At 46.2% G+C, this 27,940-nt stretch overlaps 1 protein-coding gene across 1 annotated transcript in view; it reads right to left on the bottom strand.

Moving 5' to 3' along the window:
* LOC147705744 (uncharacterized) overlaps positions 1–27,651 on the bottom strand; it is a 32,646-nt gene extending 4,995 nt beyond the window's left edge. The window contains exons 1-2 of the mRNA XM_086929554.1: positions 27,385–27,651; positions 26,743–27,330 (exon numbers count right to left, since the gene is read on the bottom strand). Coding sequence (XP_086785680.1) covers positions 26,743–27,330; positions 27,385–27,651 — 855 coding nt within the window. The remainder of the gene's footprint in view (positions 1–26,742; positions 27,331–27,384) is intronic.
* Positions 27,652–27,940: the final 289 nt, after the last annotated feature.

The following is a 27,940-nucleotide window of genomic DNA, read 5'->3' as shown; positions in this document are numbered from 1 at the left end:
GCGCTGAAAACAGGCATGCCAAAAATAATGCAAAATATGCAGTATTATACACCAAGTGGCACTTAAGGTACTTCTATTACGTTGCGCCGTTCAAATTTGACTCACTGAAGAAAAATCTCCACATTGCCTGCCTATATGTGTTATAACACATATATCAAATCATACAAATACTCATACAAATAAGACTAGTCTTTACCAAATACCAAATACCAAATATGCCACAGTAAGGGTTCCTCAAACTACCTTACCATACAAGGGCATCCAAACCCATAGTAAGTGCCGTAAAACGGTCCTTACCAATCATAGGGTGTCCAGGTTACAACTGCCAAGTTCTAAATTCGACCAAATGGCCACTGCACACCGAATCGACAGAAGAGATCTCAGTTGAAGACCGGCGCCACCTGGATGGTCAGATCGGAAAGAAGGGAAAAATGCCTTGGATGACAAGACTCGGGTCTCCTCTGGCAGTGATCACGTCCGTAGCGAGATCCCAATCCTTCGTCGTGACCAGTCCTTTGGGCATCCGAGTCGCCGATGAGGTCCACGTGTCGGGCGCCAATTTTGTAGTAGCAGGCCTCATCTAGACCCGCTAGTGCAAGGGGTTCGCCCTTCTCTGCACAAAGTCCTCAGACCAATAGGAAGAAGTTGGCACAGAAACTGGAATAGAAAAAGTAACATTTATTACACGTCATGAGGTGGTGCTATGGTTCAAACAGTACCCTTCGGTATTGCAAGAAGTAGCACCACGAGCCAAGAAAGCATGGTTTATTTATACCCGCACAGGGGCTCAAAAGAAGCCGGTACAAACACAAGAGCACAGTTTATGTACATATAAGGTAATATCGAGAGGCACAATCTATCAATGGGAGGAGCTAACAGTTTTGGGGGTCGACAAACACATTCCTATTTGGAACTAATTACTAACAGATGTGGACCCTACTTGACATGCGCAAAAGTGAGGGATGCTAAATATAACTTGTTGCCGGGCAGATTTCAAGAGCCGTGGACAGGAAGATAGGACAAAGCACATGGTCGGCACGAGGCAGCATGTAGCAGACAAAATGACTGCCGCAAATACAAAATGGAGTCCGCTAAATGTCAAGATAACGGCCAGAACTAAGATGTCTTCTGCTAATGCTTAATCTAATCGCTGTCAAATTACAACAGCATGGAGCAGCAGGCTTTGTTCAAAAGGCATGCCTGCTGCCGCAGGAGTCAGAGAGGTGGCAGGGAGTGCAGGGGATTGGGGTACCTTGCGCGGTTCCCAAACAGTGTACAGATACGGTTCCCTGGGCCTAAAATGGCCCGGCTGGGTTTTTAGTTACATGGTGGCTCTTAAAAGAGCCCTTGTTTTCATTATCAGTTTGTTAGAGCTACATGTAAGTACAGATGCACAGCTTCAGGTTGTTGAGGAAAACCGTTTCCTTGATCTGTGAAATGAACTCCATCACTTCTGTATATGTCATCCATTTCAAAACGTAGATTGTTGTAGGTGGACCCCATTCTATGATCTCTGAGGTATTGCGACACAGCTTTATTGACATTCTTCCTAGCTTTCTCAATCTGTGGATAGAATTGATTTGACCATTTCCACTTCTGTCTTTGGCATATATTGGAGTATACAAAGACAGTTTGAGGCAGAAACATCAATTGTGCAAAGGTATCCTTCATGAGCATTTCCAGACCTACCCCAGTCAATGTGCCTAGGTCACATCAATTGTGCAAAGGTATCCTTCATGAGCATTTCCAGACCTACCCCAGTCAATGTGCCTAGGTCATTGCCACCACAGTGCACAATTATGAGGTCAGGGTGTTGGAGATGCAAAGAGGGTTTAACCAAAGGCAACAATTGGTGCCACTTTAATCCTCTCTGTGCACACCATTTATTGTCCACATTTTATAAACCTAGGTCTTTGTCAATACTTTTGTGTTCAGCATACCTTTTGTCCCAGAAAACATAGCTGTGTCCTACAATCAATACTAGCATTTTGAAGGTATGGCTGGAAGGAATCAAAAGATGTCCATAGCTCATGTAGCCCATTGGTAGAATGAGATATATGTGAGAAAGGTGGAGAAGAAGCCTTTTTTTTAGTAAACGATAACCAAAAGGATTCAATTGATACAAACCCACATATGATCAGCCTCTGCTCCTGGAATGTTCATGGTTTTAATAGTATGGGGCACGACCATGAAACCGCAAACTTCTTGGAACAGCATGACCTAATATTGCTACAAGAAACCTGGAACCTGTGCCAAACTTCCATCCCGAGCTATATTGAGTTTCACGTTCTCGCTGAAAAATTCTCAAAATTTGGACACCCGAGAGGAGGCTTATCAACATACATCGCCCAACAATACAGATGGCAAGCAGAAGAAGTAGACACTGGGGCGAACTGGATACAAGCAATAAAACTTACGGTGAAGTTGGACCCAGATTCATTTATTTGTAACCTATTAGTGATTAATGTTTATGTACACCCGGAAAAGAAAGAGAAAAATGAAAAATTGATAACATTACTAACTTTGATCAGGGCATTGCAAAACACCCATGAGTCATATTCCATGATTATCGCAGGAGATTTTAATAGCAATCTAACAAAAGATGACAAAATAATTCAAGCTCTCGGAGAACTGGGCCTTTTTATCCTGAACAAGAATGATAATGGGGACAGTGGCATACCTATAACCTTTGTAAGCGGCAACCGGAAGTCAACAATAGACTTCACAATAATGAGCAAAAGTTTGATATCGATGGTGAGCTCATTTTCGGTGGGGCAATGCGTGGAAAGTGATCATCTTCCACTAATTACCAAAATAAAAATGCTGGTCAGTAAGACGGAAAAACAAAACACCGTTAGTCAGTATACTGAAAAATTCAATCTGCGTAAACTGAAATGGGGAGGAAAGGACATAAAACCAACAATGGATAAACTCAAAAATGACCTGCTCAGACTAACACCGGAAGAAAAAGAAAACCCAATAAAAACATGGGAATGTCTATGTGAAGTCGTAACAAGAAGCCCCCCAACCACAAATCAGAATGCGAGAAGAATCAATACTGGGAAAAAGCCTTGGTATAATATTACCTTGAGAGAGGAAAAAAGGAAAATCGCACGAGAAGTCCGGAAGCAGGTATTAATAATAAAAAGTGGAATAAAACCAGACAAGTTGAAATTGAAAGCCATGCGGAAAAGATACAAGACCATGCTGAGTTAGCGCAAAAACATCATACCAAGATGAAATCTGGATTAAACTACTAATTGCCGGGAAACACAAAAACGCCTGAACATTTTGGGGTATCATCAACAAATTGACAAAGGGTAATACCCTAAGACAGGAGACAGGCATTGGAGAGGAGAGTGGATCCAGCATGTCAAAAACATGTTTATCGACAGGGCGGATGGACAAAACCGGCAATTCAAATCAGATTGTAAAACATGCACTAGAAACTCCGAATATGCGGGTACTATCTTAGGAACAGGAAACAGTCCACCAGAAGAAACTCCGAAGCTAACTGGGGGTTAGTGAAAATTGGAACATAAAGAAAACTGAAAACTCTCTCGCTAGTAAATCAGAAAAATTAGTGGACACAGTGTCCGACACTGTAGTAACAACAGACCAGCTAAAAACAATAATAAATCGCCTGAAAAAAGAGGGGGCAGCGGGTCTCAACGGGCTTCCAAACTCCATTTTCAAACACTAGCCTGAATTCTGGGCATAATATTTAACACCACTTTTTAATGCAATTTACAACCAGAAAAAACTGCCCAGATCCTGGAACGGGAGCATAATTCACCCCATTTTCAAACAAGGTGATCACAATGAGCCTGGGAACTACAGGCTGATTTCGCTGATGGATGTGGAGGCAAAACTATATGGGTCATGCTTACTATCACACCTTCAAGACTGGATGGAAAACACGAATATAATACCAATGTTCCAAACGGGTTTCCGGCCAAGAACCGGTACACTAACAAACTTGATAACCCTGGCTCTGTTGAAAGAAAAAGCAGAAAAAAGGAAGACAAGACTGTACGCTTGTTTTATAGACCTGCGAGCAGCCTTCGACAGGGTGAACAGAACCCGATTATGGGGAAAACTAAGATCATGGGGCCTCCCGAAGAAACTACTGGAGGCAATTATAAGCTTGTATAGTAACACCTGGTCTCGAGTTAAATTGGGAGACGGTTGCAGTGTCACGGCCGAAATTACAACACAACAGGGCCTGAAACAAGGCTGCGTACTGGCACCAAGTTTATTCAACCTTTATATGGCAGACATCGTCAGTCACATGGAGGTCGGGGAAGGCCATCCACCCTACCTGTCAAAAATCCCAATCCCCTTCCTGCAGTATGCGGATGACATTGTCGTTTTGAGTCAAACGCCAATAGGCCTGCAAAGGATGATTAACAACTTGGTAACTTATTTGGAAAACGAATGCTTGGAACTAAATCAAGACAAAACCAAAGTGGTCCGCATCGTGGGTCTGAAAAAGCCAACATACAAATGGTACGCAAATAGCACCCCAATAAAAGAGGAAACATCATATAAGTACCTAGGTCTGAAACTGGGGCGAGGCCAAATGACCAAAGAACACAAAACAGATCTAAAAGCAAAAGCACAGTCCTTGATCTACGCATACCGGCAATTACAAAAAAAACTAAGCTGCCCAAACTACACACATCTGCTGAAAGTGATAAAAGCACAATCCCTACCCACTTTGTCATATGCATTGGTCACCTGGTGTGGCAAAGAAGCGAGCTGTTAAATAGCTTACAACGCAGGTCCGTCTAGAATTTGGCCTGCTGAACCAGAAGTTTTGCAGCATGGGACCCTTTGTGAAACTCTGCCATAAAATACGTACATCAGAAAAAGGCTCACTGGACAACCTGTGTTGGGAAGAAATCGCCACCCAGCAGAAACAACACGTGCCAAACAGTTGGGGAGATTTTTTGTCCCAATCGTTGATCTTTATAGGAATTGAAGAAACTTGGGACTTAATGCCAGATAGAAATACCTTTGACAAAATCGCAAACAACGCGGTCAAATGGGAATCCTATCTGAAAGATAAAATAAGTACCGCAAAACGACGACACGGGTGGACCGTGATAAACTCATATTCCGGGATAAAGCCACAGACGTATCTGGAAAGTCACTTTAATAGGTTCCTAAAACAAAGATATATAAAACATTTGATTAGGCCTACAGTTTTCAAAGGATTTGTTACCATCCTGGCAAAATTGTCACATTGACCCTCATTGTCGTCTATGTGGATATCAAAGTGAATCATTAACTCACTTATTATGTGCTTGCCTGGCGCTTAAGGATTTGAGGAGACGTCATCTAAAGGACATTTTTAACAAATTGAACATTCGGACATGTAGGCAAGCAGTAATTCAATGGCTAGATGGATCATCTCCTATGTTGGCTTGCAGGGGGGTTAAATATATGATGAAAGCACAATCTCTCCTACAGCAAGCCGAACAGGGAATTATAGCACCAAACTGAAATATATGTCATTTTATTCTTCATGTGGCCAACAGACTCTAATAATTAATAGTTACACATGTGTTTTTAATTTTTACAAAATGTATTTTGTAATAATTTTTAATCATTTTATACAATAAAAATTGACTTGACTTGACTTGACTTGACCACAAGGAATGGGGTGATACAAGGAACTGAAATCTGTGGTGGCCGAAGCCATTGTGTCGGGTGCGCATGTAGCTGAGCCCAGATTATACATGAAAAGAAGGAGAAGATGAGTCATCAGTAGGTGACAAATGAGTCTGTGTGCCCCAAGAAGCAAGCATATACACCTCCAACTAAAAAACTACGTGAGCCTAATAAACATGGCTTCTCGATCAGGGGCACAACTAGGATAGAAAACAAGAGCAGCCAAAGAACAAGTAGCTGCATCAAAGTGCAAGTTCCCATGGTATGGTTTCATTAAGGCCTCTCTTCTCTGAATTTAGAAAGTATATCCCAAAAACTCTCTTTTTTTAACAATATATGGTGTTGTCCCTTCCTTCGAGAGGGTGAGTTTTTTCCCTTATGGTCCATTGAAGGTATTTATCTAGGTATCTTTTCAAGAGCCAATGCTGGACAAGGGGAGCTTTAGTTCTTTGATCATGGATGTGGGATTTGTGCTCACCTATTCTTGTTCTACATTCTTGTCCAGTTTTACCCACATATCTAAATCCACATGGGCATAAAATGAGATTAACTATGTCTGAAGTTCTGCAGTTGGTCATGCCTCTCAATTTAATGTTTTTTTTGCCAACAATGATAGCATCTGACAGAATTGCATCCTCACAAGCGTAGCAAGAGCCACATTTGTGATTGCCCTTTATCGGTTGTGTCCCATCAATAGATTTTTGAATGAAAGTGTCTCTTCCATTAATCTTGGTGTTGACCAACAAGTGACATAGATTTTTATTGTGCATGAATGCAAAGGTCGGTCATGGCAGTTTAGTCTCTTCACTGTTGATATTGAGAATATGCCATTGAGAGTTGATGGTTTGTCTGATCTAATGATCATAGTTGGAATGTTGAGTAGCACATACCAATTTGTCTGCCATCTGTCTATGTTTCGGCTCAAACATGCTGTCTCTTTCGTAGTATCTAGCCCTTTTGTATGCATCACGGACTATGATCTTAGGGTAACCTCTATACAAGAGCTTGCGGTAGTGGTTCTCAGATCTCCAGTGATCACACAGTGAAGTCAAAGTGAAGTAAAAAACATATGTGAGTATAAAAAAATCAAGGCAAATAGTTGGCTGAGAGGTGTTCAAGCCTGACAATATAATAAAATATTCATAGGTGACATTACAATTATTTGCTAGTCAATAGACACTAATTTTTATATTTCGATCCCTTCATGAATGTTGCTGGGCTTCACGTAACTAGTTAGCCAGAAAACCAAATACTGGGTTCTTAATAATACCCTTTGTTACATGTTTCTCCTGTACTAAATATTAGCAGATATGCTACAGGCCTCACTTATGATACCCTTATCAGTCCACTAAATCTAACTGCTCTACCAACAAATTAGAAATACATAGAAGTACTTTATAAAGAGATCTGCTGCTCATTGATGGTCACAGGAAAACCTTAACTTAGACCACCCTCGCAGTTCCCAGCTAGCCACATACTATCAACAAAAAAATAAAAGGAGTGAGGTAGAAGTGTCTTTACGATAGATGCACTCTGCTTCCGATGCTATATTTAAAGGTAATATTAAGGAATACACCCACACCATTCTCGGTGATCATTAGGCTTTTCATTGGGTAATGATAACAATAAGACCCTCACTGACCACTTTCCTCAGTGTTATGCTTTTACCACTGGCGTAAAGGTCGTCAATGGCAACATCATTGGGCCTCTCCTCCACCAGGAGGTTGAGTCTCTATTCTCTGAGACATGGCTAGATCTGTGAAGATAGTGACTTAAAATTCCTTACTGGGAGGAGGAGCTTCGCGCATCCGAGATGGCCGCGTGAGCACAGGGCTCCCGAGACCCTCGCCGCCCTCCGCATAAATCCTGAACGATATCCTGATTACGAAGACGGGTTATTGGAGATGAAGTCCAGCTGATGGAATAGTTGTTTTCAAAAATTGAATCCGACATCGGGAACCTCTACTACGACATCCTGAACTTTCGAGGCCCACCCCAAGGCGAAGCCTGGGGTTCGAGTCGCAAGGATGCCCAGGCAGTAGTTGAACAACAACGGCCCACTGGGCACAGCCTGCTTCCTGGAGTTAGCTTTCGGTTTCGCTTTCGGTCATTGGCCCGGTCCTGTCTCGAGATCTATTTGGTTGCCCGAGGTCTAGCTGAACTCTGTGGATTTACTGCGTGCCAACGGTCTCGGGCGTTTGTGCGCTAGGCCACAGCTCCTGGCACCTGCTTCTGAGGATTCCGGTGGGTCGACAGCGAAGGGCCATTCTCACCAGGTCCCACAGGCCCCTCGGGGGCACTTTGCCCAACATGGCGGGCAGGCCCGATACTGAGAAGCGGAAAACCAAGACGCCTCTCCGGGGGGGGAGCAACTCAAACAAACGTCATGGATCGGTATACCCAGCCTAAGGAGTCCCCCGGTGCTACGAGTAAGACTCTGGAGGAGGTAAGGGAGGACCCGGCTGCGTCGATTGAGTTGACCCTGCAGGATGTCATGGGCGCCATTGCTGGTATCAAGACCTCCATCGGCCAGCAATATGAGGCTCTCGCCCTTAAGCTCGACACCGTAGCCATTGACGTCAATTTGATTAGAGCGGACCTTTCGAAAATGAATGGGAAGGTCAAATCTTTAGATCTAAAGACCTCCAGCCTTACGACCGATGTGTCCGACTTACAGACGGAGGTCGGCAACTTGCTATCCTCCAATGATCTTATGGCTCGTCGACTTGAGGAGTTTGAAAACAGGGCCAGACGTAATAATGTACGTATTATTGGGGTCCCTGAAAAATCGGACAATTCTGCTGCAGATCTACTTGTGGAAGACCTCATTTTAAATCATTTCGCCCCCAGAGGCCTAAGTAAATTCTTTGCCGTGGAACGTGCGCACCGGGTACCGGGTGGGAAGCCGAAGCCGGGTGCCCCTCCGAGGCCGATTATTGCCAGGATTTTCAACTTCAGAGACAGAGACGCTATCCTGCAGGCATCGTGGGTGGGTGGCCCAGTGAAGTTCGAAAACTCAATGGTGAGCTTCTACCCGGACTTCACCCAGTTCGTTCAGAGACAGAGGATGGGGTTTCAGGGGGTGAAGCGACGCTTGAGAGACATGGGCCTGAAATATGTGATGCTGTTTCCAACCAGGCTCCGTGTCGAATATGAGGACCAGACGTTTTTCTTTGACCGCCCTGAGAACGTGAGTGACTGGTTGGACACTTTGCCAAAGCGGAGCGATCAGACGGAACACTCGGGTGGAGCGGAGGGTGGCGTGCCGAGCAAGAATGACAATGTGGTTCCTGATTTCCGAACATTTAACATACCATAAAGCTTGGTCTGATATCTTTCATACTTATGTTACTTATGGCTGCATACCTGAGGGTGGCGGGGGAGTGGAACTCTTTCCTCCCCTGGGTTTCTTTTCGTAGACTAGTTAATGTTAGGGCAACAGGCACACTGCAAGTTGGGGAGGTTTTTGAGTTTAACGCAGGGGAGCAGGGTGGGGGGTGTTGTAAAGGGAGCATGTTGGGGGGTGGTAGGGGGTGTTTGTTTTATTTCTTCTCAAGGCAACGTCGATTCTTCTGTCTGGGCACTGTGTTCGCCATGGGGTGGATTCTGCATTTGCTGCTGGGATGGGGGGTAGTGGATTGAAACTGCTGTGTTGGAATGTCAATGGGTTGGGGGATAGGATTAAGTGGGGTGTAGCATTGCAACTGTTGAGGCACCTCTCCCCTAATGTTATATTGTTGCAGGAGACAAACTTGATTGGAAACACTTGCCATGCCATGAACCGGCGAGGATATCGTCTGGATGCACACTCTGGGTTCACTACTGGCTCTAGGGGCGTGGGATCCTTGTCAAGAACTCCCTCCCTTTGGAAATAGACAACGTGGCCCTGGATGACAGGGGGTGTTACGCTGCAATCACAGGGAGGTTGGAGGGGAGGACTGTTTCGCTGGTTTCCGTATATGTCCCGTCTGGTCTACAGACCTCGACTTTTGCAGATCTCGGGCGTATGATACTCGGGCTCCCAGATGGTATTCTGGTGATGGGTGGAGATTTTAATTCAGTTGTCTCTGGTAGAGTAGATCGCTACCCCCCCCAGAGACCTCACCAGGTCACAGTCCTGGTTAAGTGGGTTTCTGGAGACTCTGGGCTTGGTAGATGGTTGGAGGTTGATGCATCCGGGACAGACACAGTACACCTATCACTCTGGGGCCCACGGCAGTCTCTCCAGACTTGAATATGTCTTGGTGCCGGCGGCGCAGGCCTCCTCTGTCAGGGAAATTAGACATCTGGCTTGGGGTGTATCAGATCACTCCCCATTGTGGCTCCAGATCGGCACTAGTATGAGTGTCGAGGGACGAGTTGCCCCGATCAATCCCTGGTACCTCCGTGACCCCAAAACTCGAGCTGCCTTGATTAAGTCCCTTGATCAATATTTTGCTGAGAACGAGGGGTCTGTGTCCTCCTGTGTGTCATTGTGGGAGGCATTTAAGACGGCCATCTGAGGACAGGCATTATTGTTAATTGCTGGCGCTAAGAAAAGTAAGAATGAGGAGGTGGTACGCTTAGAGACTGAAATAACTGAGCTAGAAAGGAACCTAAAACTGGGTGTGACTCGCAACGAACTTCATGCCCTCAGCCTCAAACAACTGTATTATAGGTCCCTGGTGACGGATGTCGCAAAAGTCATGAGTAGAGAGCAACAGGGCAGGCTGTATGATGTGGGTGATAAGGCTGGGAAACTGATCGCTTGGCTGGATAAAAGGGAGAGGGCAAGTCGTGTGGTTCCTGTGATTGAGAAACTTGATGGAGTGTGTGTGACTGATCTGGCTGAGATTGTTGAGTGTTTCGCTGAACATTTTCGTAAGGTGTACTCTCCAGTCTCTGATAGACCGGAGGAAGACTCCCATCTGTTGTTGCGTGACATTGCATTGCCTCGCCTGTCGGACTCGGATAGGGACTTAATGGATGCGGCATTCTCAGCTGACGAGATAGCCCTCGCTATTCGCTCTGTGCGCTCGGGCAAGGCCATGGGCCCTAATGGCCTGCCCATCAAGCTCTACAAGCTGCGTCCTGACAAAATGGCGCCCTATCTCCGTGATATGTTCTTAGAGTCGCGAGACGTTGGCTCCCTTCCTCGTGATCAGCGTCTTGCTACCATCGTGGTGATCCACAAGGAGGGGAAACCGCGAGATCGATGTGCGTCGTATAGGCCCATTTCGCTCTTAAACACCGAACCAAAGATTCTCGCAAAGTTGTTGGCGAACCGCTTGATAAAAGTAATTAGTGACTTGATTTATCCGGACCAGTCCGGTTTCATTCCACATCGCAATACAGCGCTTAACCTGAGGTGCTTGAATGGTGTTCTCGCGAGGGCGGCGTCGCTGCGTGAGCCGGCCATTTTGGTTTCTCTGGATGCTACAATGGCTTTTGATACTGTGGAGTGGCCATACCTCTGGGCCGCTCTTGCAAAATTTGGTTTTGGTCCTGAGTTCATTAGCTGGGTGAAACTTTTGTATGAGGAGCCGTTGGCACAAGTGGTGGTGAATGGTCGAGTCTCTAAGCCTTTTATTCTCGGGAGGGGTACGCGACAGGGCTGTCCTCTTTCCCCCCTTCTGTTTGCCCTTGCCCTGGAGCCCTTGGCTGCCTGGCTGCGATGGGAGCCCTCAATGAAAGGTATTCAGTGGACCCCGGAGTTTGAGGATCGCATATCGCTCTACGCTGATGACATTCTGTTGTACCTTACGTCCCCTCGTAAGTCGTTGAATGTAATGTTTGATGTGCTCACATCGTTCGGCAGGAACTCCGGTCTTGTCATCAACTGGACCAAGTCCTGTGTCTATGTGCTGTCGGGTGGTGCTCCACCTCTGCCGCGTCGTTGTCTTATTCAGGTGTCGCAATCGGGATTCAAGTACCTGGGGATTTTTTTAACCCTAGATCCTGTGGCTTGTTATGATCGTAACCTGCTCCCTCCCCTCCAGAGGTTAAAAACTGACGTTGTGGGCTGGCTCAGATTACCGCTTTCACCACTTGGGCGCGCGGCCCTCTTTAAAATGATGTCCTTACTGCGATTTTTATACGCGCTCCAGAATACTTTCGATGTTGTTCCGCAAGTTATTTTCGTGAGGTGGAGAGTTTGCAGAGGCGATTGATTTGGAATGGACGCGCGTGTATTGCCCTCTCTAAGCTTACGCTTCCTTGGTACGACGGGGGTATGGCACTTCCGGATATCAGGCGATATTACTGGGCCGCTCAGTTGGGAGCGATTAATCATGGAATGTATGGACCTGCCTCTAATCCTGCTTTCGAGATGGACAAGTATTTGTTACCGGGTGGGGATTACAACAGGGCCCTTTATTCCAAAGCAGTGGGTAGGGAATTCTCGGGACCTACCAAGATAGCAGTACGAGTGTGGTATGATGCGACTGCGGCAACGAAGTGGGGGGATCGGCTGACCCGTGCGACTCCGCTTTATGTGTCTGAAAGACTGGGTTCCCTATGGAAGACTAAAGAATTTGAAAAATGGGATATGATTGGCATTAGCAGGGTGAGTGACCTATGGGTCAAGGGTAAAATCAAGACCTTTGAGGCACTAAAGGTAGAGTATGAGCTGAGTAATATAGAATACTTCCGTTATGTCCAGATTACCCACGCGCTGCGTTCGGTTTTTCCTGAGGGCATGGACATTCCCGAATCCTCCCCACTAGAAGATCGGGTGCTTGACGGCCACGTGCCCGACAGCACCATTTCTCTGATATATAAGAAATTGATTAATAATCGAGCGGATCTGTTGGTGCGGCTTCGAGAGGTCTGGACTAGCGATGGTTTGGAATTGGATGACGAGGACTGGCAATCGGCGCTATCCTCGCCGAAAGAGGTCGCGATTTTGGCCCGGCTCCGACTCGTTCAACACAAAATCCTACACCGTATATATGTCACCGGCCCGCGCTTGATACACATGGGTTATTCAGTAGATGGGTTATGCAAGCGTGGTTGTGGATTGGTTGGTACCTTCCTCCATATAATTTGGGAGTGCCCGGGAGTGATGGCGTTCTGGAATAGTGTGCATGCTGTGATGGAAAGAGTCACGGGGTGGCATTGCTGCCCGAAGCAAGGCGTTGCCTGTTGAATGTCTGGGAACCGAATGACTATGACGTGGCACAGACTCAGTGGGCGACCCTTGGGAATATGATTGCTAAGAGAGACATTGCGCAGTTGTGGGGCTCCCAGCGGCCGCCCACGGTCTTGGCGTGGAAGGAGAACATGGACTGGTGTATGTTTAGAGAGAAGACGGTGTATGTGGCTCGAGGAAGACCCAAGAAATGGAATAAAATTTGGAGCCAGTGGAACTCCTACCGTTGGAACATATGCACGTCTCCATTCGTGGAGACCCCAGAGGTTCCCCTCTCCCCCTGATCCGACATTCCAAGTATTGTGTAACCGTTATGATCACTGCTATTGTTTCCTCACTGCCCCCCCCCCCCCCCCCCCCCCATGTCAATGAAGTCTGTATTAAATTGTTCTGTGGTCTCCTTCCTTCCTGAACACATGACGAATGTAAAGTTTCACTGCCTTGTGTGTAAGTTCTTTTTTAATAAAATAAAAATTATACAAAACAAAAATTCCTTACTGTTCTCTGGTAATAATGCTTTTATTTCAAGATAAAGAGGGAACAGTTGCAAGGTTAAAAGGCAAAAAGGATGTGGACAGGACAACTAGGTCATCCTACACATCTAACAAATAATCAAAACCGGGAGGTCAAAATGTTTCATCCAACTTCCACCCAACAAGGATCAGTGACTTTCTTCAGGACCAAGTTATGTGTATCAGATCAACACTACATCTTGTGGAACTATTTTTCATCCTGGAAATTATTGTTGTGGTGCAATTTGCACATAAGCCTAAAATCTTCATAGCCGGAGAAGAGTGTGTCCCCTTGAAGGGGTTTTAAAACAAATTTACTTGAACCCCATGACGGCATTTTAAAATGATTTCACAGCGCGTTCCATGATGGTAACTAGTGACCCAAGTGACGCATAGGAAGATAAGAGCGACTGCACACATCTACTGCCATTCGCACCACCTCCGTTAGGTTACTAGTGACCCTCAGAAGGTAGTGAAGTGGCATTCCCCACAGCAACAGCTTTGAACCCGGCTTTCCACTCGTCAATCATCAGAGCAAGACAGTGAATAACTTGATTGTAAGTTCGGTGTTAACACAAACAGCTTTTAATGGAAGTCATGCTTGACAAACTGGTTAATATCAAGTATGCAATGCAAATTCTTGGGGATGCCGAATATGTGAAACAAAAACCCACACTATGAAGTTTAAACAGTGTTAACTCTACCAAATGTATTCTTCCAAATTTCTCTGTTGTAGGCCTAATTGAACCTTACACGGAGAGGCAGGCAAGATTTCACTGGTAGTGATCTAAGAGTTTTGAGATGAAAACTGAGCACTGCTGTGGGTGGCATTTTGTGGTTGTGGAGGAAAATTGTCTTTAGGTACTAGTTTAATTCCATAGACATCTGCAACAGTTGTCAGTACCATCTTCTTGAGTGAAATAACTAAAAATATATTTGAATTCTTAATATGTTCTCCAAATAAAGATACTGCTCAAACAAATTGAAATGGAGTGACTATCATGACTCTCCATTAAAAAAAGGACTCCCACTGCCACACTCCTAGTCCATTTAACTAACCCAAAATCTTCTGTAGAACTTTACTTTATGACATTATGTCAGTCTTCCTGAACTCTTAGCAAATCAGAGCAGTGCAGAAGCAGTGAAGTATCTCAGTTTTTCCTCCTAAAGTCCCTCATCCATCACAAGAAGAAGCCATTTCCAGATTTCCCAGCATTTATTGTAGGACGTCCATGCATTTACAGCAGGGGTCTCTACTGAAAGTGACATCACTAGGTTCCCAAACAAACATATTTACAAGTAGCAGCCAGTAAAGCTGAGCTGATTTCTGACCCTTTAATTTCCAAGCATTCATCTCTACAGAAAGTCGCATTACTGCAATCCACAGCATCAGTCCTTGCAGGAAGGGATATCACTCGCTTACATCTGTCATTTCCTGCCTCCTCTCCTTCTCTAGTCACCAGGTAACAACGGAAACAGACAATCGTGCCACCTGTTTGCATCTGTTCAGACCAGGAAGTATGTAGGGCTAGAATCCCTGCTCCAGATAAATTTGCTTCATCATGTGCCTCACTAACATTGCCTTTCACATCATTCCCACACTCACACTAAGACCATGCAAAGACAGTCACTGTGTTCGCATATCTAACCCTCTGACCTCATCCATATACCACTCATTAGAACAAATACTACTCCTACAACAGAGCTCTCTGAATTGATTCTCATCAGTGCACACTCTGTAGTCATATACACTCCAGACATTTCCAACATCATCACGCAATATAATCTAAATGTACTCCTCATCACTGAAACCTGCTTCACACCCTCCTCTACCCACATCCTGGAGCATCAAATACAAAGACTGCACACTCAAACAAGCATTGAAAATGCAATAGGTCTCGCCTTTGATTAAGTTAAAGCCATTTGCTTTGCTAATGGTATTGTATAGCAAAGCAAATGGCTTTAACTTAATAAAAGGCGAGACCTATTGCATTTTAATGCTTGTTATGTAAGTGGTGTATGGACTGTGAAGGCAGAACAATCTGAAATAAATGCATTATGAGAGAAAGACCCGGATGCTCTAAGAAGGATTGCTGTTTGTTTCTGTCAGTCCCCACCTGCTGTCACCCCCCCCCCCCCCACACACAACCCTTTCCTTTCACAGGAGCAGATCATAACGACTCCCCCTCCCCTGAGGACGGATGAATGCCCCGCACGCTCACGGAGGTAAGCTAACGACCAGAGCTTCATAAAGGCAGGATAAATCAACGGTCACCGACATTACGGTAGAATAATGTTCAGCGCCCTCTTATTAAGGCCGATTAACGCAGGTAGACGCACTTCTAGCATCTTTACATTGCCCACACTTTAAGTATAGGAGGTAGCGCTGCCCTTTTATAGCGCCGCCATCACAGCCTGAGGACGCTGCAAACAGATCCTTGCTGAACTGTCGACGCACAGTGACCCAACCCACTGCACTCCCCTTGCCCTTGGTTCATGCACTTCAATCATCTTTACATCTCACACGGTGCAGAGCTGCGAGGTGGGGGTGCAATGATTATAGCACTTCCATTTCTCACCGCCACCACCGGTCCGAGTGCGCTGCAGGTCGTCGTGCTCCTCGAAGACCAGTTGGAGCTGTGCATTCATGCACTGCGCCACACGCACAGGTTTGGCGCTGTAAAGTGCATGCCAGCTGCAACACACCGAACCCTACGCACCCAGACACTTCCGGTGCCGGCGCTCGTCTTCTGAGCCAGGTTGCCCTCACAGAAGTTTACACCCGAGGGCGCTACAGAGAGTTACCCACTCTCACGTGCCTCCTGGTACTAGTATGCTGCATCACAGAGTGATTTTAAACCCCCAGCCCCTGCTACCTCTGCCACAGCGCTTAGAGCACCTGGTTGCTGTGAAAGTGCTTCCCAAAAACTATATCTTCCTTCCAATTTAACTCAAACCCACTTCCATCAGTGCTACACATTTTGAGTGCTGTTATTTGCAAATGGAGTGGTGGGGGGCTCTCCTGAGGCCACCACGGCCTCTCCCAAGTGAGCTCAGACTGAACCGGAGGGGCCCTGCCATTTCTCACTGGAGGGTCATCTTGACGTTTCTTATGCCCCTCCCACGTCCGCAAACCCTTCTTGGAGCCCCAATGGTCGCCTTTGCAGACCCCTCGCTAACATGGAAAAACACATCTTACAGTTGCGGAGGGAGGTCTGTCAGAGATCAGAGGGTGCAGGCGGTCGGTTGGGTTAGCTGGGATAGTCAGCGATTATACTAAAATGAAAGAAATAGAAAAAACATCTATTTCTTTCATTTTGGTATAATCGCTGTACACGCGCTTTACTTTTAAAATGTTATAAGTAAAGCGCGGGTGCCGCGATTATACTAAAATAAAAGAAATAGATGTTTTTTGTATTTCTTTCATTTTGGTATAATCACGACGATGTACACATTTCTCTTTTAGAGCCGTCCCACTTGGACGGGATCGGCCGGACTTCCTGCTGTTGTAAAAGGTTTATTATCATCTTTATGGGGCCATCTGTTTGGACCCATAAAGAAGATAAGAAACCTTTTACGCCAGCAGTAATTCGGGAACCCCAGTCCAAGTGGGACGGCTCTCAAAGAGAAAACAGTACGTCACTGTAAGCTCTTTTCCAATGGCTGGCCACCGTTTAGCATGAACGGTGATGCCAGCCAATGGAAAAGAGGGGCGGGGCTTAAACCCCGCTAGTGAAAGACACTTCAAAACATAAAACCTCGCCAGCGAGACTGCGCATGTGCGCAGCCTACGCTAGCCGAGACCTAAAAAGGAGGAAGACCCACAGACATAACTGGACATTCCGGTCCTGCACTCTTAGCAACTCTACTAAACCTAAATCGTTCATGCTCTTTTCCAACCACTTGCCTCGCCCACACCTAAAACAGCCTCCTAATATTTCTACAGACCACCTGGACCAAACAAGTATTCCTAGAAGAAACCTCAGACCTAATCACCTCTGTCTCCTACCAACACACACACACACAACCCACATGCCTCAGAGACTTTGATCGATCCCTCAGCTCTAACATGATTTGCATGAAGGAAGCCTACTACATACCTATCATCGCACCGAAAATACAACCACTCATCAATAGCCCAACCCACGAATAAGGCGATACATTGAATCTCATCCTGTCAGTATCTATTAATATCTACTGCCACACTCCTAAAGTTGTGGACTGGAGCAAATACTTCACTGTCCCCTCCAATATCACATTTGCTACACATCAGCATCAAGTATAACCAAAAAAGAGGAAAAATAATCTTCTCAATCAAAGACGCTCACCTGGAAAAAAATTCAAGCAGAACTTCACAACCTCACAGCACACTTGCAACCCTCCAATGATGTCAAACTGTCCTCAAAGTCTACACCACTACTATGGGAACTGACACCGAATGCTGTGCTCCATTGAAAACCCAGTGCACCAAGGCCAAAGTCCTTAGCATTCTGGTACATTCAAAAGATTTACTAAAATAAATCTACAATAAGAAAGCATGAAAATAAATGGAGAATATCAATACTTCTGAATTACCTCACCCTATTCAAAAATGCCCAGCTCTAATCACTGATCCGCAATCATCACAGCTAAAGCCTCATATTATGAGACCACCATCAGTAAGGCACCCAGCTGAAGAAAATACATATTCAAAGATATTAACCACTGCAGCAACTTTCTACCAAATCCCAGAGTCCCTGCTTCAGTCAACATAGGTAAAACTATCAACCTCTTCTTCACCAGGAAGATCGACAAAGTTAGATCCAACATCATTAACACTTCAGAGCCACCATTAACACTACCAGCCATCACTTCACCATCAAGTGGACCTCCTTCAATCCAGTCTTGCACATAGCTTTCTCCAATATCCTGAACTCTGAAATTCAGCATCTAATTCAGCTTCTAACTCCGCCAAGGAAATCTTAAAAATTGCCAGAACCTTTTTAAAACTACCCCCGGCAACAAACAGCCACGGGCGGTGCCATTGCCCGTTGTAACAACATAGCTGAGTTTTTTTCACCAGAAAATACAAAATATATACTCATCCTTCCCTCACACTGATAGTCACAAAACTTCCCTGCCCATCACTACCTCAGCCTATCATACTCAAGCAGCCCTGGCGAAAATCCCTCTATTGGACCCTATAACATTAGAAGCCATTATGGCTCGTGTAAAATCAGGTTCCCCTGGGACCCCACACCGCCCCATGCGCTGACCTTGGTTACTAAAAACATCCTTTCTGCAATCCTTGATTTGGTCAATGACTCCATCAACACTGGTGTGGTCCCCCCTGCATGGAAATGTGCAATGGTGAAGGCACTTCTAAAAAAGCCTAACCTTGATCAAGATAACTTGGGGAATTCTCGTCCCATCTCTCTCCTCCCTATGCTCAGTAAGATCCTGGAGAGGCATGTTAATACCACTCTTGTAGAGTTCCTTGAAACTAACAACCTACTCCACTACTCTCAGACAGGCTTCCGTCCCCAACACAGGCCAGAAACTGCCCTTTTATCAGTAACGGAGGAATCAAGGAGGATTTTGGATCAAGGTGGTACTGCAGCCATCATCGTCCTGGACCTCAGTGTGGCATTCAACACCGTCAACTATGACACACTGATCCTTAGTCTTAGGGGTCTAGGTGTGACAGGTGGCGCCATCAAATGGATGCATTCCTTCCTAGAAGATCGTTCCTTTCAGGTCTTTGAACGTATGTCCCTCAGCTGTGGTGTGCCTCAGGGATCTTCCCTGAGTCCCACACTGTTTAACATTTACATGTGTCCATTGGCAGAGATGATCCGTCCATTTGGCATAAAAATCGGAACCTACGCCGATGACACACAGCTCATGGTGGCCTTAAACCACCCGGAAAAGCCATTTGGCCACCTTGGAAAGTTCCTAGTGGAGGTAGCCAAATGGATGGAGCTCTCCTGCTTAAAACTCAATGGGGACAAGACCAAGCTCATGCTTCTTGGCAACTCACCAGTTTTCAATCCTGACCTGTTCTGGCCCAACTGTCTTGGCCCCGCTCCGGAACCCAAAAACCAGATTAAAAGTCTGGGCATCTGGTTGGACCTCTCTCTTAGTTTTGAGCATCAGGTGACAAAACTATCAGCCACTTGTTACGGCCTACTGAGGATGCTTTGTATGATATTCCCTCTCCTCCCATTCCGGGCAAGAAGAGTTATGATCCAAGCTCCTATACTTTCTCTATTGGATTAGGGAATGCGCTCTATCTAGGAGCCCCCCAATTGACAATCTCCAAGCTCCAGACTCTCCAAAACTGTGCACCTCGTCTGCTTCTCCAAATCCCTTATCGCCTATCTGCCAAACCTGCACTAAGGAGCCTGTATTGGCTACCTGTCAGGGAGAGAATCCAGTTCAAGGCCATGTGTATCACACACAAGGCATTCTGGGGGAAGGGGCCAACAATCAGTCGTTCCATGATCACCCCATACCAGCCAAGCAAAATTCTCTATCCTGCATCCCTCTCTCTCGCCACACTCCCAAAAATAAAAAGAGCTAGATGTGGCGGCGCTCTTTGTCTTACAACTCTGCTAAACTATGGAACGCTCTCCTCCCTTACACATGTAAGGAATCCAACCTGCTGCCATTCCGGAAACTCCTCAAAACTTGGTTCTTCAAAAATCACACCTAATCATGGTCTCTCTCTGTACCCGTCCAACCCCAGCGCTGGGATGCCTTAGGATAGCCATTGCGCTATATAAATGCTTTTTTCATTTAATTTCATTCACTCTCAATACAACCTGCTTTTAAGACGACACCCTTCCTTCTTCCATCATCAAACTTCTCCAAGCAGAGTGCCTCACACTCCTCCACATTGTCAAAATGGTAATAAGCCAAAGAACATTTTTAGATGCCCCTAAGGCAGGTCAGATATTTGCCCTGCTAAAGACACCATGCCTGGACCCAGACAACCTCATCAACTTCTGTCTTATCACCCACCTTCAGTTCGTAGAGAAAATCATTGAGAAAGCAGTAACCACCAGCTATAGGAGCACATTAGTAAAAATAATCTTCTGTAATGCTACCAATACAGCTTTGGACAGTCGACCATCTATATTGATTCAAAAGCCTGAAAACCTGCAGTATTTCAATTTCCAAAGCTTTATTCGATCATTAAAAAAACAATCATAAAAGCACATAAAATACATCACAACATTACAAATCGTTTACAATATAAAATATTTGCAATCATTAGCGGAAGGAGACACAAGTTAATACGTTAAAAAAAATCAAGTCTTATCAGTTACTTAATTGGTTATAAGGACCATACTTTTCCTGGCGGACACAGATTTCAGAATAAAAACAGCTGTGAAAAAACACACATCCGGATCGTCAAGTGCAAATAAAAGCCTCATAGCAGTTTTGGTAGAGGACACAGAATATTTTTTAAAAAGCGTCTTAAGATAGACAATACGGAGGTACAGGTACAATGGACATATAAGTAAAAAGTGCTCTGTGCTCTGCTTCGAAATTCCATCACATGGGCAGCGAATAGATGGGTGCTTTTTTATCGATGGGAAAGACACCAAGTTATGTACAATGCTAAGTCTTAACCTGGTAAGGACATACTGGTGGGATTGCTTAGTAACCACCTTCAGATATTTAGAAAAGCCAGAGCTATTCAGATTGTTAGAATAGTAAAATTGGTGGGTGGTGAGCTGACTGGTGACATCACCACGCAATTTAGCTTTAACCCCCAGATAGGTGTTTTTAAGTTCCTTTTTAGAGATATCAGTAGCACTAGCGGGGTCTGCAGAAACATTCAGATCAAATATGTCTCTGAATGAAGTTATAACATAATTAAGCCATGGGATCAAGTTACAATTATCTAGGCGTAGGCAATCGTTAATAATTCTCCTGGTGAAGCCAGTTTCTTCCTTAGCCCAAATCGATCTCTAGGCCATTAGCGGTCTTAAACCAATAAGGTCCGTCAAGAAGGCCAACCCAACTTCCTGGTGAGCCAACCCAGTGGGGGCAGATGTTGGAAGACAAAGAAGTCTCTTTAGGAACCTATTTTCTTCCACTTGTAGATTCCTGTGACGGCAATGACCCCATACGCCTGAACCATATAGTGCGACTGGGGCACATCTGTGGCGATAGACGTGCAGCATATCAATTATACGTCTACTTCCTAATTTGGAGGCAAATTTAAAAACACCAAAAGCACTTTTGCCCATCTTGGCCTTGTCATTAGATATTTCCTGTGCCCACGAACCATTACTATGGAAAGTGATGCCAAGATAGCAAAATTTATCGACCACTTGGATTTTCTGGATTATCAGACACTATCTTGAAATCATTGACATCTAGTCTCACTGACCAGAGCCAGCTCCTGCATGCAGGCTTTTTAAGATCATGGGCACTATCCATCGCCAACAGAGTAGGTAAGGGCTCCATCCTTTCTCATATCATCTTTAACTTCTGCAAGGAACCCTTTGAATCCATTCATGTAGACTGTGAGAAGTTGGCCTGGTATATGATGCTCACTAGTTCTAGTGATCACCTTGTACCATGCCAAGCAACCCTTATGATGATTGGTTGTAAGTTAACCTTATAGACCAGCTATCCTAGGGGTAGCGTGGACAAAGCAGTCTTAGGCTAAACTCTGTAAAGGCATGTGAAGCAAGCTGTTTTACCATACACAATACCCTTGAATACCAAATGAAAGGACACCACACAGATATATGTTGAAAATATATATATATTTATTTACTACAAGTATCCCCTATACTCTTTATGAGCACAGAAGCAAATGCGATAAAACAAAACACAGTTTAAATATACAAAAGTTGCACTACATGGATGAGCCCTAGGGGCCACCTAAACCATATACTAAAATAGTGGTATAAGAACCACCAATCAGAAATGAAGTAGGCCTAGGGCTTTGGGAATCGCTGTAGCAGTGACTAAGTCGGGAAAGGCCCGCGGGACTCGGGTGCAGCGCTTAAAGTGCACGCATACACCAATGCAATGTCAATGGTGCGTAAAAGTTACAAAGTTAATGTTTTAGGAACTTTCTGACTGACCTAGAAGGACAAAACTTTAGACACAGGCACAAGAGGTGTGTACCAGTGTAAGAACACCGGCGTTGCTGAGTTACCTCACCTACAGGAAGCGGGTGCACAGGTGCGAAGTAGTGTCGGGTTTCGTCACGCAGGTCGATGGTGCTTGGAGCTGAAGATGCTGCAGGCGGGTCGTTGAAGAAGGTTCCGGTGGATCCAAGGGTGGATCTGAAGTGGTGAAGACCTGAAAGCAGAGGGGACAATGTTCAAAGTCACTAGCCAGTGACTATCGTGGAACCAGATTGGAACCAGTCGATGTCAGGTGCAAACAGGTGATGAGGTGCAGCTTGTCTCCGCAGCCACGTGGACACGAAGAGGTCGAGGACGTCCAGGAGTCGATCACGAGCTGTCCCACAAAGGCTATAGATGATGGCGGTGTCGGCTTCTTGATCGGAGAAAACAGGCCTTGGCTAATGCAAGCCACGCAGGAAATGAAGAAAGCTTATAACTCGGACCAGCAAGGTCAGAGCGGGTGCTCCTTTTTACAGGAGCGAGGGCAAGTCTGGAGCAATCAGACCCACAGTGTTGATTGTCGGATTCGTCGCCAAGATGGCCGCTAGCCACGTGGCAAGCGACCGGGATGGCGCGTCGAGTGGCGAGATGCAAAAGGGCCCCACGCAGATCGTGGAGATGATGGGGGGCTGATCTTTGGTGCAAATGCTGCTCCGTTGTGGGGCTTCTCAAACCCCGGAGCACATCATCGAGGGTGCCTCAGGTGCTGTGCAGTCAGCTTCTTGGGGGTCTTTTGAGATGGCCGGTCCCACGTCTCTCGGTGCATCCATGGGTCCCTTCTTTGCAGGGACTGTGGATCGGACTGTGTGAAGTCTGGGAGTCTGGGTCTCGTCGGGCTCTGGGCTCGGGCTCCGGCAGGAGGCAGCAGCAAAGCAGACGTCGAGTTGCTGGATGGTGCCTGTGTTCACAGGGTGGCCACTCCTTGGCCACAAGGGAGATGCTCTTCAGTCTTCTGTGCAGCGGAATGTCAAAGTCCAGGCGTCTTCTTAGTGTTAAGTTGATTTCAGGATGATCTGAGGTGCTATGGCACTGCTCCCACTCTTATTCCCAATCTGAGGGGTGGATCACCTGCTAGGTCCCTCCTCTGGGTGGAACCGGAAGGGGGGCGGTTACACCCCCTTTCCTTTGTCCAGCTCTGCGCTGGGACTGGGGCTGGAAAGCCCCAGAGCCGGTTTGGACTGGCTTATGCACGAGGACACCTTGTGTGCCCCGGGCATGTCTGATTCTATTCAGCCCTGTCCTACCCAATACACAAAATCCTGTCTGGGGTGGTGCTCGCACCTCCCAAGGCAGGAAACCCTTTGTCCAAGCCTCCCTTGCTGGACGGACTCCCAGCAGCAGGAGGTTAGACTTGTGTCTGTGGTGGCAGCATCCATTTTGTGATGCTGAGGCTCGAGTTTAACTTTAACCGGGGTTAAGGCAATGTATCTGTCGTGTCCTTCTAGAAGGGTGGAATGCTATCCCCGTCGACAGAACTGTCGAGGGGATAGTATTCCAAATCGTATGACACCTTACTCGACATGTTTTGATAAAGCCAAACCAAAGTTAGCATATAACCGCGAGGATTATAATGCACTTAAGAGTATATGGTATGGCAATATCCCGGAACAGCTAAGGGAGTTGTTCCCGACAGCTGCAGACAGGCTCAGCTCATGCTAGAGCACCATCTCACATGAAACCACACACTCTGCCCCCAGGATTGCAGAGACCTTCCATAGGAGTGGCTTCTAGGTTAACATGTGTCCAGTTAGGGTTAGATATAGGGATACTATATCTAAGCAAGAGGTGATTACACCAACTTACCCCAGCTGAGTGATCAGCCAGTTGTGTCAAATATGGAGACCAGGCCAGGGGTGGCATAATACATGCTGCAGCCCCTGGTAGGCCTTGGCTACACCTATGCCCTGGGTACCTATGGTACACTGTTACAGGGGCCTATAAGCTGGGCCAGTTCCAATTGTGTATGCACCTAAGGTACATGGAGTCCATTTTAAGGAGAGAGCAATTAGCCTGGGGCCCTGAATAGCAGGATCCCAGGCCAACTAAGTCAAAAACCAGCTAAACATCAGGCAAAAAGTTTGGGGGTAACCATAGTCAGATATCCACCTTCCTACATAACCCCCCCCCCCCAAACAAAAGGAGATAAGGCTATCCTTGTCCAGGTAAGCCTATATTGCCTAAGTGGCCATATAAGGAAGTACCAGCTCTGGCTTGGTAACCCCCTGTCTCATGGTCCACTAAGCAACCCCTCACCCTAAGGGTATCAGAGGGTCTCCACCATAGGGAATCTCTACCTGTGGTGTATCTTTGCAAAGTCAAAGGCTGGTGTTGCGATGGAGTACTGAAGTGAGATTCCTCTGTAGGACTCAGCTTCCTCCAATCACTCTCTACCATGTGTGCCTTTCTTTCTTTGACTGAGTTGCACTGTGCTCTCAGGGTCAACCTCTGGCTACCTAAAGCTAGAGGCTGGGTCCCTTTGTTTGGCTTACTGGAGGGACAGTTCAGGTTTGGGCCCTTTGGGTCCCAGGTTTGGCTGTGCCCAACAGAATCCATCTGTGGGAGGTCCCTAATTAATTTTAAGGGGAATCCCTCAGGAGTTTTTAAAGTTTTTACCTGGCTTTGGCTGGTAGCTTCGGTGCCCCTAATCTGCTGATGGGGGGGGCTTTATTTGACAGGGGGCCCTTTGGGGCTCACTGTCCTTCTTGTCCTCTGCAGCCCTGGGCTGGCTAAGGCAAGGTAGAGAGGGGCAGGTTACCTGCTCCAGACTGGGTCCCACCTGAGAAGGGTCCACTGCCATCAGAGGCTCTGCCAGGCCAGGCCTAACAACCTCTGGGACAGTTCCTTCATCAGGGGTAAGATCAGTTCCCTGAGGAGGCTGATCTTTTCCTAAAGTCTGGGGGGAGGGAGATTTCTCTTCCTTCTCAGTGCTCTCAGTTTGTGTGGAGTGATCCATCATTTCAGGCTTCACAACACATGTATCAGTTTGAGTTTTGGCTGTGGCCATCACAGCCCCACCAACCTTTTCAGGGGGAGACTCAGTTTGGGTATGGGCTGTTACCATCACAGCCCTGCTAATCTGTTCAGGATGGAAGTTAGCTAAAGATGGGGCTGAGGTTTGCTCAGCCCTACCAACCTTTTCAGGGAGGACATCTTGGATTGGGGCTGTGGCCATCACAGCCCCACTAACCTTTCCATGGAGATTTACCATTCTAGAATGGGTTTGCTGTTCAACCTCAGCCCAGGCTGAGATTTCCAAATCATTACCCAGTAGGCAATCTACAGGCAAGTTTGCTGACACTGCCACTCTCTTTGGGCCAGTGACACCTCTCCAGCTAAGATTGACTACTGCCATTGGATGTTTGGTTTCTATGCCATCAATGTTTGTCACCTGATATGTGGCATCAGGTAAAAGTTGCCTTGAGGGGACTAGACATTCAGCCACCATGGTGATGCTAGCCCCTGTGTCTCTAAAGGCCTCAACTTTCAAGCCATTGATGAGGGGCTCCTGACTATACTTGCTCAAAGTGTTTGGGCAAGCAGTGAAATTGGCAAACCCCATGCCAGTTTCATAGACAAAAGTATCTGAGGTAGGGCACCTGGATAGGCCAGAATCCACCTGAGCTCCAAAAGTAAACCCACCCAAATGCTTGGGGGTGCTCCCACCATCTGGGAGACCACTGCTAACAGTGACAGGAGGTGTTGGAGCCTTACTTGGAGGTATATTTTCCTTATTACCATTCTTTGGACAACAGCTGTCTGATTTCCAATGACCAACCTGTTCACAGGCATGGCAGTAAGGCGTTTTCTCTGTAGAGGAAGTGTTGTGGGGCCCACCCTTTCCATTGGAGTTTTGGGGCCATGGGGAAGTATTCTCTGTGGATTTATCCCCACCTTTCTCTTGAGGCTTGGTAGTCTCTTTCTTTTGGTCACCACCCTGGTTCCTAGGCCTGATCCTGGTTCTGACCCATTTGTCTGCCCTCTTACCCAATTCTTGTGGAGAGGTCAGATCAGAGTCCACCAGGTGCTGATGTAGAAGCTGATTTTGACAATTACTTAAGATTTGCTCTCTCATAATTAAATTATACAATCATGTATAGTCTGCAACCTTACTTCCCAGCAACCAGCCCTCCAGAGCCTTAATGGCACACTCAACAAATTCAGACCAGTCCTAAGTCTGTGTCTTTTGGGTCTCTCTGAACATTTACCTGTACTGTTCAGTGGTTAAGCCCAACCCATTAATCAGAGCACTCTTCAGGACTAGGTAGTTTCTAGAATCCCCATCACTAACTGTGATGAGTCTGTCTCGGCCTCTACCTTCAAAGGAGAGCCACAAGATTGCTGCCCACTGCTCCTGAGGGATCTGCTGTACTCTGCAGGCTCTCTCAAGTGCAGTCATCCCTTTGTGGATATCATCCCCAGCTTTGTAGGGGGGCACAATCTTACTCAGGTTTCTGCTATCAAAAGACCTGTCTTTATCCTTTTGGATAATGCTGCCACCAGTGGGTACTAACCCACTCTCTCTAGGCTGTCTTGCTCTAGCAAGTTTCTCTTGGACCAGGGCAACCTCTAGTTCCCTCTTCTGGATCATAAGCTCAGCCTCTTTCATGTTGGCCTCATGCTCCCTTCTCTGAGGGCTAGTCATCTCCCTTCTGGAGTGACCATGAGAACCTCTAGAAGCTTGGGAGGTATTGGATTCACCTGAGTGATTCCTTCTCCTCCTTGGCTTCTGGTTAAGTCCACTTGGGGGTCTGAGTGGGTTCATCCCTGACTCAGTCTCAAATACACTTAAGTTAGCCTGGCTGAGCCTGCTGGCTGGCACCTGACTAAGTCTACCATCATCAGAGTCACTGCTCCCTCCTTCTGTCTCCTCTTCTTCCTCCTCAAGCTGAGTATCCCCAGTGGTCTGGTCTTCCTCATCTATCTGGATAACAGGGACAGGGGTGTCAGTATTGTCATCTTCAGTGGGAGAGCCTCCTTCACCATTCCCTGTGGGGTCTGGTTTAGAGGTCTTTAGAGCTTCAGACTGGTCTAAAAGCTCTCTGAGGTTGTATGCTGTAGGGGTTGGACCCGTTTTGATACCTCTTAAGGTACACAGCTGCCTCAGTTCTTTAAAATTAAAAATAGCAAATTTGGATGGTGCCCTTGGAGGGTCACTCTCAACAGGAGTAAGTCCATTGGACCCTTCTGCTCCAGACATTGCTCTAGTGTGGGTGGATATGTTGCAATCTACCTACACTGGTGTTTACCTACTAAACCTATCTAGTAGTTGTAGTCAGGGTGTGCTACTCCCTATCCTCTACAACAACTACGTTCAGTAGAACTTAAGTATACTAGTCTTGTTTTAATATGCACCTAGTAGGTACCTGTATGATCTTTCAAATGATACTCTCAAAGATTGTAATGGTAAAACAACAGCAAGCTCAAATCCCAATCCGCTGCTCACCAATGTGAGAAGTTGGCCTGGTATATGATGCTCACTAGTTCTA

The sequence above is a fragment of the Lissotriton vulgaris genome, chromosome 7, assembly GCF_964263255.1.
Source record: "Lissotriton vulgaris chromosome 7, aLisVul1.2, whole genome shotgun sequence".
In the NCBI taxonomy this organism is placed as follows: Eukaryota; Metazoa; Chordata; class Amphibia; order Caudata; family Salamandridae; genus Lissotriton; species Lissotriton vulgaris.
The sequence above is the reverse complement of the archived record's forward strand: the minus strand, read 5'-3'. Positions and strand labels throughout refer to the sequence as shown.